The sequence below is a fragment of the Carassius carassius genome, chromosome 21 (assembly GCF_963082965.1).
Source record: "Carassius carassius chromosome 21, fCarCar2.1, whole genome shotgun sequence".
Taxonomy (NCBI): Eukaryota; Metazoa; Chordata; class Actinopteri; order Cypriniformes; family Cyprinidae; genus Carassius; species Carassius carassius.
This window is the reverse complement of record NC_081775.1, coordinates 3555911-3570697: the sequence shown is the minus strand read 5'-3', so window position 1 is coordinate 3570697 and position 14787 is coordinate 3555911. Positions and strand designations below refer to the sequence as shown.

Below are 14787 nucleotides of genomic sequence, written 5' to 3'. Positions count from 1 at the left end.
CATTCCACAGTTCAGAAAGATTCCCCATTAGTGTGTCATAAAACACATTCATGGTGCTAAGATGGCTAAAGGAGATGTCACCCCCCTCTTCTCTTCTCTTCTCTTCTCTTCTCTTCTCTTCTCTTCTCTTCTCTTCTCTTCTCTTCTCTTCTCTTCTCTTCTCGTGCCTGTCTAATCTCATACCAGCGACTCAGGACAGCAGGAAAAGATTTCTCTTTGATCCCCAAACTTAAGACCACATGGCCAAGAACCCCTGTGGTGACCCCAATGTATAAATCCCCAGCCTTATCAGGAATCAGGAAGGATGCTAAGGCATTCCTTTGGCCCAGGATCACCAAAAACCTTAAACCAGGGAACACCTCCTTGCTGCAGCTGTAAATTCCAGAGACTTTGTCTCCACATTGGAATTTAACCCACTTGTGGTTTAATACAAACAACGGTCTCAAAATTGCTTCCAATAATCTGAATTGATTACAAGTATTTACCTCACACATTTCTTAAGTATCATGTATGTTTTATATAACCTGTGGAATTATTTCTGTGTGTTTAACTTTCATTACAGCCTATTCGTAGGGTTTTCTACGTCAGTTATAGGAACTAATCACCAGAAGTTGCCTCATACATGTGTATTCTCTGTATTATGCATGCTTTATATTACTCAAGTAATTTTGTGTGTTAAACACTAATCACGGCTAAATCCTTATTTACTTCCAACTCAACTATGGGACGTATGGAGTTTGCTACCTACTTGATGGGTAAATGATTTCTAGAATTTTGATATAAAGTAGATGTGTGTAGGATGCACCATATTTAAACTATTAAGTTTGCTTATTAAAGTGTTTAAACTAAACTCTCAGAAGTTTGGACACACGTGATCACATTACGTTACGCGTATTACATGCATGAACCGGAGAGCGGGGCGTAGGCCCCGCCCAAGACAATACCTGATTGGCTGTCGCACTAAGAAGGACTGGTCAGATGGACACGCTTATAACCCAATGACAAGCAGCTATGCGATGCCTAATGCTTTTAGCTTTTCGCCTCAGCTTTGCCCTGCATTGCAGTGACTTGGGCTCTTGCCTATGGTTTGTGCTGACCTTTCCATCGTCCAGCGTGTACTCTTCAAACCACCAAGAGCTCACTCAAAACTCATCAACTCTTCCATAAGATCCTTCGTCGAACTTCGTCCAAAAAAAACCTCTCAGAGAAACTCCGTTGCATAGCAACCCGCAAACCAGGAAGTCTCGCGAACGAAGCGCCACCCGGCAAAGCCAACCAACCACTCACCATCGATTGCTGTCCCTCCGAACGCATCATCGACTGACTGCCAGCCAATCAGCGCCAGAGAATCCCTCTCCAGCAACTTCGTTACAGAAGGGAACGCATCCAAAGCCAACAAGGAGCAGAAAACAAACTAAGATTAAAGTGCTAGTAGATTGATTCTCTCAGGTTGTGGTCAAGAAATAGTGTCTAACTCTAGACACTTGGGACTCCATTCACCCTCCGTTAATAACATCACTTTTCTCTGTCACTGTTTGAATGTTTGTGTGTTTTCTTTAGTTTAGCTTGTGTATATTAGAGTAGTTTAATAAAGCCTTGTTTGGTTTTACATACCAGTGTCTTGTGCTGTGTGCTTACAAGTTACTGCCTTAAACTGTAGATTCTGTTACCTTGCTCATAATCAGTTATCATAATTTCATGATATTATTACCGTAGGCCACGGGATAATATTTTGTCCAAAATTGATAAAATACCCTAACCTCAACTTATCGGTGCACAAATAGTTGATAAAGTGTTAAATATTAATTCTGAATAATTTGCATACTAATCCGGTTCTTATTCACTGTAATTAAATCCCCTTTGAGTTATATTGATCTTAATTCCCTTATTAATCTTACATTTTATGGTGGAGAATGCGGGCAGTTTAAACTAATTTGTAAGCACAAAACAAGTCATTTGTGATTGTATCTAATCTATTGGTCCGGAAAGATAGATTAGAGACACAGGAAAACAAGTATTTTTATTGTTGATGTGTAACGTTAAGAGCGCATAACAGGGTGTTGTGTGAATGAATGGAAATCTAAACTCACGTTTAGTTTGTATAAGTGTTTTGTTGTTATTGTTGAAACTGCAGTAAACTAATTTAAGATTGCCTGTTGAGACGAAAGAAAGTCGCCATACAGCGCACCAGGACAGAAGTGAGCGTGTTCCTCACTTTCTTCCTAAAGAAAGTCGCCATACAGCGCACCAGGACAGAAGTGAGTGTGTTCCTCACTTTCTTCCTAAAGAAAGTCGCCATACAGCGCACCAGGACAGAAGTGAGCATGTTCCTCACTTTCTTCCTAAAGAAAGTCGCCATACAGCGCACCAGGACAGAAGTGAGTGTGTTCCTCACTTTCTTCCTAAAAGGCCTTGTTATAGCTAGATTGATTAATTATTGCGTGCTCCAATGTTAAATCAACTAAGCTGTCTCCCTAGGTTGACATTAGATTAGTTAACTAATGTACCTGTTTGTATCGACTCACTGGAAGTTAAGATACTGTTACTCGTGAAACAATACATGTGTCCGAGTCCGATTTGAATGGGAGTATTTTGTTAATCTTGATCAAGTAATTGATGCAGTAAATCCTGCATGCTATGTTACGTGTCCACAGAAACTGACACGAAGAATTCCGCTCAGCGGAACATTATTGTTTTAACCGTAGTGCATCTGCAGTGCACAAAATATTTTGCCTCAGTCACAAAGAGCTGAGATTTATTGAGCGCTACATCGTAAAGTATAAGCGCACATTGTTTGTGTAATACTGAAATGCGCCGCCATTTCATGTAATGTTTTGATTTTTGTCTGAACGCAGACATACCCACGTGCGTCTTGAACTGTATTACTGTGCGTCACCATAGTGACAGACGTATTCAGCTGTCATGGAGGAGCACTACCCTGCTGACAAGAGAAGGGGGCCTCTCCGAACTGTTTATGAAGCTACACATGGCCTGGAACTCAAAGACCTTGACAAGTGACTGATAAAATACCCTAACCTCAACTTATCGGTGGACGAATAGTTGATAAAGTGTTAAATATTAATTCTGAATAATTTGCATACTAATTCGGTTCTTATTCACTGTAATTTAATCCCCTTTGAGTTATATTGATCTTAATTCCCTTATTAATCTTACAAGTGTTTAATTTAGATTTAAACTGACGGAGTGTCTTCCTCCATAACAATGCTGGATAGATTTTGATATTCTAGGTACTAAAAAATCACTCCGTTTTGAGATCGGAGTGGATGTGAAGGACAAAAATGCGACATGAGCTTGTTCAAGCATTGAGAAACTAAACCATTCAGGGCTTTATAAATAATTAGCATGATTTTAAAAGTATACTTTTTGATGTTTAACCCCTTTGCGGTCAAAGATTGGCGACGGCCCCAGATTATTATTGTTTCACTTTCACAACATTGATCTGAACAAACTGTGCATCAATAGCTTCGATATTTGACCACTGTTTTGATAAAACATTGTTACAGTGACAGTTATTTAGTAATTTATGTCAGGAGTGCAAAATAATAAATCTGTATTATGCCAAATTTTGAATAGAAATTCACCACTCATTCATATTCAGTCACGTCTGCAGCGGTTTGTTTGTGTTCACATAGAGTCAATGAACATCGTCAAAAAGGATTTATAGGCCAAGGATGCATATCTGTGGAGATATACTGATATATTTACTGATGTTTACTTCATATTTCTTTAGACAGAAACATAATTTCTATTCATTTCCCACTGATTTACGTGATCTGATGATCAATAGCCTCTCCCAGTGATCTGTGTGTGTGTGTGCATGGCTCCGTGTTGTGCTGTGACTCAGACAGACCCTGATTGGTCCTTCGCCTTGTCAATCTTAGAATCTCATAACAGGACAATGTCACATCATGTCACATTGTTCATGTACACTTCTGTGTTTATATCTGACAACAACAACACTGATACCCCTCTGTACCCACGAAATATCCGAATAATAAACCCGCGATTAGTAAAAGATAGTAAAGCTTGTTATTAGATTTTCTTGAGATCTGGTGCATTTTTATAGAAAATATTGAAAATGTACATCTGAAATGCTAACTTGTGCAGCGATGTAAAAGGCTATAAATACATATAAAACATATTTTTACAACAGTAAACGACCAAATTCCACCCGTGATCGGAAAATGAAGTTATTACAAACACTCGATCGGGGTTTAAAGTGAGTTTTGAGTAAAAGTGTACTATTCATTTCATAAATTGTCTGATGTAGCTTGATGCTAACGTTAGCTATAATGCTACTAATGCATTTTGCTGTGCATTTCTTCTTTATTTTTGACACAATTTACTTAAAGGTTGTAAGAAAATGTTTTGTTGTATTTTTATAGTAAGACTTTTGATAAATAAGGGGTAAATGCATATTTATACATAGAGATTAAAATGAGATTGCAGTTTGGTGTCTTTGTGAACATTGAAATACCACAGGAAAGGCTAATAATAATGATAAAAGAATAATGCAGATAATGTGTCACACCTGGCAGAGGTGTGAAAGACTTGTTTGGTGAGAACAATAGAATCATGAATGGGGGAGTATTCAGAGCCAAATATAAAGACAGATCACACAGCTCACAGCTTTACATGTGAGTTTACAGAGATGACAAGTGCCATAAATCAATAAGATTAGCCTTCTCTAAAAACACACATGACATGGCCTTAGAAAATATTTAATAAAATTCACAGTTTTACTGATTATATTATGAAATTTCAATTGAAGCTTTGGTAGACTTGTGGCTTTAGCAAAAAATTTTTATACATTTAAAAAATATGTTTTTAATATTTTTTGTTTTTGTTTTTATGTTTGAGCTTATATATCTCTATTATCATAACAGTCTGAGTAATTCTGATTGTTGAACAGTAAACCTTGAAGTGTCAGCTTTGTGAACATGTTGATTATGTATTTAGTCAGAAAGATTCATGAACAGAAACCTTTTTATTTTGGTTATGTCATTTACGTCTCCGTGCCGAAAAATGGGTTTGAGTAGTAAGGTGTTAATAGCCAGTACAGTGTTGAAAGAACCAGGCTAATTTGGACATACTTCTTGGTTCTAGTAAGAACTCTAGCTGCTGCATTTTGGAAAAGCTGGAGTTTCTTTATTAGGTGTGCAAAACAACAACCTAGCTTTGCAACAGTCTAACCTTGCATTAACATTTCTGCATTTGACACTGAAAGCATAAGTCACAATTTAGGTGTATTTTAAGGAGGAAAAATGTGGTTTACAAATGCGAGAAATGTGGCTTTTAAAGGAAAGATTGCTATCAAATGGCACACCCAGATTCCTAACTGATGACGAACAATTGACAGAGTGGTCTTTAAGTGTTAGACAGTGTTCTAGGTTAGTGGTTCTCAATCTGTCGTTACAAGAGAGCTCCATGCATGAACTGTGTTCCGATTGACATTGTCCCTACCAGTGTTCGGTAAGCAGTGTTGGGGAGTAACTAGTTACATGTAACGGCGTTACGTAATTTAATTACAAAATTATTGTAACTGTAATTAGTTACAGTTACTAAGAAAAAATGAGTAATTAAATTACAGTTACTTATGAAATTTTTTACGATTACAAAGGGGATTACATTTGAATATTTACACACATCCACATACAGATTTAACTGATTTATTTCCCAAATTGCACTGACTATTCTGAGACATACCGCCCTAATAATTTCTGGGATGCGGAAATACAGTCTGGTTCGTAGAATCCAGTCATAAAAACGAAATGCCTAACGCGGACGGAATATGCCACATTTTGGATGACTAAATATAAAAGTAGGTCAGTACACTTGAATCAAAACATGACATCGACTAGTGTCTGTGAATATAAAGCCCCAAAAATGCAATATATGACTTGCACATTCTGCGTGTCTGTGGAAATCAGGCGCGGACTGGACATCGGGAGAACCGGGACAATTCCCGGTGGCCTGGCAGCCGATTTTGCCCCACTATTTAATATCATTATTGTATAATTGCCTGCCGAATGTACTAAAGCGATCATTTGCGAATCCGCCATTTGATAATTAAATCTCTAATAAGTCATGACTCGCGCGCTCTCCGCGCCTCCGCAAAACGGTTTGGATCAGACTCAGAGTAATCAATGCGAGAGAGAGAGAGAGAGAGAGAGAGAGAGAGAGAGAGAGAGAGAGAGAGAGAGAGAGAGAGAGAGAGAGAGAGAGAGTGGACTGCTGGAGCAGAGAAGCAGAACTACTGTTCAGGGTTTCAGGTCAGTTTCATCTGTAAAGATGCTTTTTCGTCTTTGTTTTTTAATTTATTTAATCAAGCAGCAGCACGTTGCTCATCAGTCATCACTCAAAATACTATATAAAGGACATCATTATTATCTGTTGTAATGTTACAGTAGTAATTTAGCTGAAAAAAAATCAGATTTTTTTTTATAGGTTTAGGGGGAGCTACGACAGACAACAACACAACCCTTACGAAAATTAACATTTTAATATTTAACTATAAACCCAGGGAAAATGGTTACTATTGTTTAACTGTGGTAACCAAAAATGTAAAATTATTTTACAAATGTATTTATTTAAAAATAAATACAAATCCATTTGCAAAAAAAAAACAAGGTTATTTTACTTTTATATAGGCTAATAAGAGCATGGTAAATTTTTGTAAGGGAAAAACATGACTCCTGTACAGTATTAGGATTTTTCTATAAAGATATTGTAGTATTGTAGAGTATTGTATTGTAAAGTATAGTTTTGTTCAATCTTGAGTATTAAAGTCATGAGAGAGATGGATAACGGCAAAATAAAGAGACTGAAGAGAAAAATGGAAGTGAAGGTGCAGTTCAGGAGAGAACTTTTAATTATTTTGCATGTCCCCAAATTAAAGATTTAAACCTTTTTTATGTCAGGTCCATACAAAAAAAATAGTTTTGTCCATGAATTTGTTTGTGTGAGTTTGAATTTTCCAGTCTGAATTTTTTTCCCAGTCCACCCCTCCTGTAAATTAATGGCAAAGACATGGTTTCATTTTCTACACATAGGCCTACTGAAGCTCGCAGTGTTTTCAACCTCTGCCATCTCAATATAGGAGTACACGAGCACATAAACATAATTTCTAGAACTGCTCTGTCACTTCATGTGCATTTTACTTATTTTGAGAAAACTATCATCATATACAGAGACAGCAGTTTCAAAAAAACACCAATGTTTCAGGAGTTTATTAAACAGAATACGTCACATGCTTATTAGATAACTGTATTTAAGTTGATGTATATGCTTTTATTTATTATTCTTTAATTTTCACAAATTTAGAAAGTAATCAAAAGTACTCAAAAGTAATTAGTTACATTACTTTAATAAAGTAATTGAAAAAGTTACACTACTATTACATTTTAAACAGGGTAACTTGTAATCTGTAACCTATTACATTTCCAAAGTAACCTTCCCAACACTGTCGGTAAGCAACTTCTTTTAAAAAGTAATTAATTACTAATTACATCATCAACATTGTATTTAAATTACTTTTCTAATTACTCTGAAAAGTAATTTAGTTACTCAGTAAGTAACTTAATTATTCAAACCATTAATTACATTTTAAAATCCCTATAAACCTTAAAACATAGACAATATAAATTCAACTTTATTCTCTCAATTTGAGTCAAACATGGAATGATTTAGCCTTTTAGTTTTAAAACAACAAATTTTTTTTATTAAAATGTACCCTTCTTTGGTTAACAAATATAATTATTCTTTAAAATATCTGAACAACAAAAATAGCTTATGAAAAGTTAAATATTATGTGTATCAAGCTGAAAGCATTAAACTTCTCAAAGTAACAAGTACCATATTTCATCCACACTGGCATACTGAACATATACTGGCAGTCACTAATACAAATTTTACCTTAAAATTTACCGTACCTTACCCTTTTACCTTACCTTATCATAAAAAAAAAAAAAAACATTTTGTACTGTTATTCATGCATATATGCTTTGTATTACCTCTGCAATTTGTATATAAATTAAATAAGTGTTCCCACACCAGTTACACCACCCAAAGCCAAAGGATGGTCTTGTCCAAAATATGGTTATTACAATGAGTAGATCCTGACACATGTTGCCTTGAGGGAAAGACTCGTTTAAAGTAATGTAATTATATTGTTTTAGCCAGGTTACTGTCAAACATTGCACAACTAAGTTATGATCTGTGATCATATCATTTAAATTTCTACACTCTTCCAGGTTTGCAGCTTTTTTTGGTGGTGTGGGGGGGGGGGGGGGGGCATTAAAAAAAATGTAGGCTTGCAATTTCAAATTGTTTTTTAAGCTTAATAAAGGTATATAATGGAACAATTACAAGTACAATTATTTAATTTATCAGAATACAGATAGTATACATGGTTTTTGCTTCAGACTCTTTAATAAGCTAATTATGTAATTATTTATAGTCCTATTAAATTGTATGTACTTGAGGTACTGTATGTGACTAGATCAAATTAATCTTTGAAGCTTTTGTAAAGGTATATGGTTTTATCACAATAGCTTATATAATTTAGTTAGTAAAAAGAGGTAAATACCTTTAGAAAAGATTTTTGAAAAAAAAAAAAAAAAACAGCACCTTTGTATCCTGCAGCCTAATGATGGTTGAACTTGCTTTAAAATGCAAAAATCCAGACACGGGTAGGGAAGATTACTAAATATTATATTATACACATAAAATATTAACTCCTAGCGAGGCAAATGACAGCTTTATGATCAGTTAACATTAGGGCTGTGCAAAAAATCGAATGCGATTTTCATGCACATCTCACCAGTAAAGACGCTCCTGTAATTAGAAGTATATCTCCAGCACGTGCGTTCGGATCAGGGTTGCCAGGTTTTTACAACAAATCCTGCCCAGTTGCTTCTCAAAACTAGTCCAAAACTAGCCCAATCGCGCTTCGAGGTGGTTCCCCGATAAAAATTGCTTCCCGGGGTTAAAATATAAGTTTTTTTAGCAGGGTTGCCTTGATAAAAATTCGCATTTTAGGGGCTAAATATCACGTTATTTGTATTGGGGTCGCTTCGACCTGCGGACATGAAAAAAACCTCAGACTTGGCAACACTGGTTGGCATTTACTACACCGAGCCGTAATTCACTGACAATCTACACAAAATCGATGTTAAAATCGCAGGCGATTCTTTGTCGATTTTGTGTAAGTTGTCGGTAGACTACGGCTCTGTGTAGTAACTGCCGCTCCACCTGAACCAGTGTTGCCAAGTCTGCGATTGTTTTTCATATCCGCGGTTTGAAGCAACCCCACTACCAATAACGTGATATTTAGCCCCTAAAATGCAAATTTTACCAAGGCAGCCCTTCCAAAAAAAAATTATTTTAACCCCGGGAAGCAATTTTTATCGGGGAACCTCATGGAATAGCGATTGGGCTAGTTTTGGACTAGTTTTGAGAAGCAACTGGGAAGGATTTGTTGTGAAAACCTGGCAACCCTGATCTGAACGCACGTGCTTGAGATATACTTCTAATTACAGGAGCGTCTTTACTGATGAGATGTGCATGAAAATCGCATTCGATTTTTTTGCACAGCCCTAGTTAACATTAACTAGCAAGCTGCTAGCAAGTTAAACAGCCCACTTGCATTGCTGCATATTCACTCTGACAACGTAATGACAATCTGATTTATAATCGTGTTGATGTTTGTTGATTCGGCCTCTCCATGTTGCAGGCAGCTAAACCAATTGTAGTAATGGCTTATTCCTTCAGAAGTTCACTGGCTTTCGGTAAAGTTAACATATAAAAGTTAATCAAAGAACCGATCTGTGGGAAAGTTATATGGAACGTATGCCGCCTGGTCACTCCTGTGGGACTCGCACTGACTCCAATTCATTCACTAAGCGCTGCTTTGTGTACAGCGGTTACCGGGGAAACCTCAATCCCTCCCACTCCAACAGCACCTCCTTCCGAGAATGAATTAGCATATATATGCTGCCACAAATAGAGTTTAAGTCTGTCGGAAACACTGGAGTGTGGTATAAATAAATTCAACTGTATACAAGTTTCACTGCAATTCATGTTATAATGTTAGAAATAAAGAACAATAAACATAATACATATGCAGTTACCTGAAAGTGAAGTGACGTGGCCAAGTATGGTGACCCATACTCGGAATTAGTGCTACGCATTTATCCTATCCAAAGTACACACACACACACACCACACAGAGCAGTGGGCAGCCATTTTTTGCTGCGGCGCCTGGGGAGCAGTTGGGGGTTTGGTGCCTTGCTCAAGGGCACCTAAGTCATGGTATTGAAGGTGGAAGAGAGTTCTGTACATTCACTCCCCCCACCTACAATCCATGCCGGTACGAGACAACTTTTGGATTACGAGTCTGACTCTAACCATTAGGCCACGACCTCCCTCCTATCTGTACATAGTAAATGCAATATTTTTTAAGCAGTTGTTGGCATCCTATCTAAAATGTGATTTAGCAAAAAAAAAAAAAAATACCGTTACCACTCTAATATGTCTTGCGATATCCATGTGTGCAAAGGTTCTGCAAGATGCTCTTGTTCAATATTCTCGGGGTCTGAATCTGGCTCAAATTGATATGGCAATATTGACGCCATCCCTGAATAAACCAGAGCAGACAGAACTTGCTGCATTGGCAAGGGGCGGGGTAGTACTAAAACGCAGTCTAAGCTTTTAGTCAATCACAACGCACTGGGACAGCTAACCAATCACATCACATTTAGTTTTTCGGAAGGTGGGCCTTCATCAAACCCGAAACTAATTGAACCATTTGTGCCAGACTAGGGCCTTTATAAGTAAGGAATAATTGGCAACGGGCTATTGAATTCTTAGAAAATAATGAAAAACTTCTTAGAAAAAAGTTGTGGCTGATTCACCATCTCGGGTGTGCAATATTTTGTAACAATTCAATGGACCAAAGTCAATTATTTTACTTATATGGTTACCACACCTCGGGCCATTGTGAGTCAGTATATTTTACATGACTTTGGGCTTCTTCTTTTTTTGTAAAGACAAGTTAAAATATCATGGGTGTGTTTTTTGGGCTTTTTTTTAAATATATGGTTGCTTGTTCGGTTCTTTACATTTATAGCCACAGTTTTTCAAAGTATTATTATCAATTGTCTACTCACAGCTAAAAGCCAATCAAGCTCATTTGAGATTGTCCCTATTCCCCCTCATTTTGAGTAAAATCTCGTTCAACATTAGTAGCATTTAACAGCAACAGAGATGAAGGAAACATGGGAGAAGGTAAATGGTGCACGGGAGGAAAGGGATCTAATTGAATTTGTAAAATATTTTTTATAATGCATTAATCATTAAATATTTTATTAATTGAGCAGTAATAGGCTACTAGTAGATATAGATTTTCATGGTCCATGTAGAGAGATGAGGTTAGGAATCAAAGTGTTTCATCCTGCTTCATTTTGATGATTTTTGTAAAATAAGTCTGTTTTTGCTCTTCAGACTCAGTGGTTTCAGTTTACTATATTGCATGCTCATTTATTGATAATAAACAATTGATAAAAAAATATTATTACCCTATTTTCCGGACTATAAGTCACAATTTTTTTCATAGTTTGGCTGGTCCTGCGACTTATAGTCAGGTGCGACTTATTTATCCAAATTAATTTGACATGAACCAAGAGAAATTAACCAAGAGAAAACATTACCGTCTAGAGCCGCGAGAGGGCGCTCTATGCTGCTCAGTGCTCCTGTAGTCTACCACTGAAAACATAGAGTGCCCTCTCGCGGCTGTAGACGGTAATGTTTTCTCTTGGTTCTTGGTTCTAAATAAATGCGACTAATAGTCCAGTGCGACTTATATATGTTTTTTTCCTTGTCATGACGTAGTTTTGGACTGATGCGACTTATACTTAGGTGCTACTTATAGTCTGAAAAAACGGAAATGATAATAGATAATATTATAATATTGGGCTTATTTTTGAAACTACAGTTGCTTATTTATCTAGTTAACAACACTTGAGTTTACCTCTGTGAGTCTGTTTGTCTCTCAAAAGGGTTTGGCAGCAGTGTCTCTACTGTCACGTGTGTGTTCCTGTTTAGTTCCTGTTTGTCATTATTTGGTCCTTCCAGTTACTTTTATAATTTTTAGTAATCATCTGTTCCTTGTTATTTGTTATCATCCTCGCCTATCTGCCCCTTGTTATCTGCCCTTTTTGAGTTCAAGTCTGTTCTGTTCTCCTTTGTCCTGGTTTAATGTTCATTTCTATGGTGAAAGTGGGTTTATGTTTATTAAAAGATTCCTTTATTGCTACTCATTCATCATGCGCGTTCACTACAACCACTACCACAATACAGAATCCAGGACCAATACCAGAAGAAGATGACGGCTGAGGACAAGCTGTGTGCGCTGCAGCAGAGTGGTCGGACATTGGAGAAATATGTGGAGGAATTCCTCATGCTTTCCAACAAGGTGAGCTGGCATGACTCGTCACTTGCAGCGTGTTTCCAGCTGGGGCTGGAAAAGGATAAAATCCGCTGTGTTCTTCCCAATGTGTGAATTTTCTTTGATCAATCTGATTAATCTCATCTTCTATGTAAATAATTCCGACTTTGAGTTGAAGAAGTCAAGATAAATTCCAAGTCTCCTTCTCCAGCCCCCTCTGGAATGAGCCGTGTCTCCCCAGCTCACCTCAAGCCAGGAAACTCGCAAACGGCTCCGACCACCTGCCCAAACCAAGGCATTCCCATGTTCTCCTAAGCTCCTCCCTAGTCCTCAGTACAGGCTTGCTGGCTGCTCGGAAGTCAGTCCCCTGATCCGTCATGGCTTCCTGAGTACACTGATCTGCCATGGTAACCTGAACCTGAACACCAGCCTCCATGCCGCCCACCCCTCCCGATGTTACAGTGCATGACATGCAATATCTTTGTATTCCTGTTTGTCCTTATTTGGTCCTTCCAGTTCCTTTTACCATTATTGTCAGTCACCTGTTCCTTGTTATTAGTTATCCTCCTCACCTACCTGCCCCTCAAGACCTGCCAGGAACTATGTTCGCTGTGAGCCTCATGTTGTCAGTACTTGCAACTACAATATATAATTAATTTTAAATAGTAATTTTTCTGTTCTTTTTAAGGAGGACACAGTCACTTCACGGACCAAGCCCTGTCACCACATTTGGACCCAAAGCCTGCATTCTGAAGAATCCTAAAGCTGTCATGTGAGTTCTTTATTAACTAATTATGTAGTCCATTTTACAATACAATTAAATAAGTTATGTTATTTGAGTTAATGGTCCTTTTTTTTATAGACTAATATCTATATTGTTGTTTTAGTAAAATATTTTCTTTTATTAAGTAACTATATGTAAAATAGACTGAAAAACTACATGGTTATTTTTTTACCTAACTATCTCTCTCTATCTGTCTTTTACTAATAATATAATATTCTATTTGTTGCTTTACAAATGTAGAAATTGACTTTGAGTGTGATTCAATATTTGATGATGATATACTCCTGTATGCCTTTTAAAATAGTTGAGCAATATCAGATAGTGTTGTCATGATACCAAAATTATTGTTTCGATACCGATACCAAGTCAAGAGTTGCGATTTTGATACTTTTTCTATACTTTTTCTTAAAAGGGAAAATACACTCTCAAATATCATTGCTGTGCTTTATTTTAAAACCGGGACAACATTCTAATCATATAACACACTAATAAATGAACATATTTTGATGAGTCAGCTGCCTCCCTTTAATTATCATCGGTACCCCGTCCTAAATCGCCGCCCTTCACCAGGCTCCCAACAGGAGTGGGTGTGTGTGAGAGGAGGGGCGCTGGACGAGCCAGGGCTGGCGGCGTGTGATGGGGCACACCTGATGGAAATGGAGCCTCATCAACGCCGCTGTTGAAAAGCCCAACGCGCCTCTTCTCTGGAGACCGATCTCTTTCCCGTGCATGCACACTGGTGTCCTTGTGAGTCCAGGGAGGGTGCGTTGAGGGACTCCCGTGCCAAAAGAGATGTGAGCTTCCAGACTTGCAGTGCGGACGAGAACCGCACCCGTTTATAAGGCCATCCGGCCAGGAGGCCAGGCCATTGATCCCCGTCAAGCGCCGCGGCCAGCGAGAAGGATGTGGCACCTGGAAGAAGCCGCTGCCCGTCACACCCCTGACTGAAGAGGGGAGCACGTGCGGCAGCCGGACTCCACCCCTTACCTGGACCCTTCCTTCCAGAACACTGCCCGACCCACATGAACCCTGCAGCAAGACGAGGACACCAGATCCCCTGTTTGTTTTGGACACTCTCCCCCTTTCGTACACTTTTATTCCCTCTTGTTTAATTTTCTGTTAGTAAAAGCCTCTCTGAGGCCCTGACACCACGCCCACTGTGTCTGTCGTTTTCTCCTCCCGTGACAATATGAACAGCAGATATATTAAACATTTTAACCATATATGAAATATCAAAATATAAAAAATAAATTAGAGCAATGACAATCAAGGTAAAAAATAAATAAATAAATTTAGCAGCATTATCTCAGTTATCATAAGAAAAATAAGAGTAATAACTTTATCTTTATTCTGAACTTTGAAAGTACTTCCATATTTCACTCCTTTGTGTCATCTTTTTCTACCAGTTGTGGACCGGCGGTCACAGTATCACTTGTGCTCGCACATGCAGCCATCTCGCTGTAGTGTTTGTCACATGACAGCTGCGTGCGTGTGGAGAAAAAAGACGTACGTCGATAGGGAGGCAATGAAAGCGTGC

At 37.9% G+C, this 14787-nt stretch overlaps 1 protein-coding gene across 2 annotated transcripts in view; it reads left to right on the top strand.

The window, feature by feature from the left end:
- nadka (NAD kinase a) overlaps positions 1-14787 on the top strand; it is a 281230-nt gene that overhangs the window by 41357 nt on the left and 225086 nt on the right. For both annotated transcript variants that reach the window (XM_059503045.1, XM_059503044.1), the window contains exon 3: positions 13155-13238. In XM_059503045.1, the coding sequence (XP_059359028.1) occupies positions 13155-13238 (84 nt within the window). The remainder of the gene's footprint in view (positions 1-13154; positions 13239-14787) is intronic.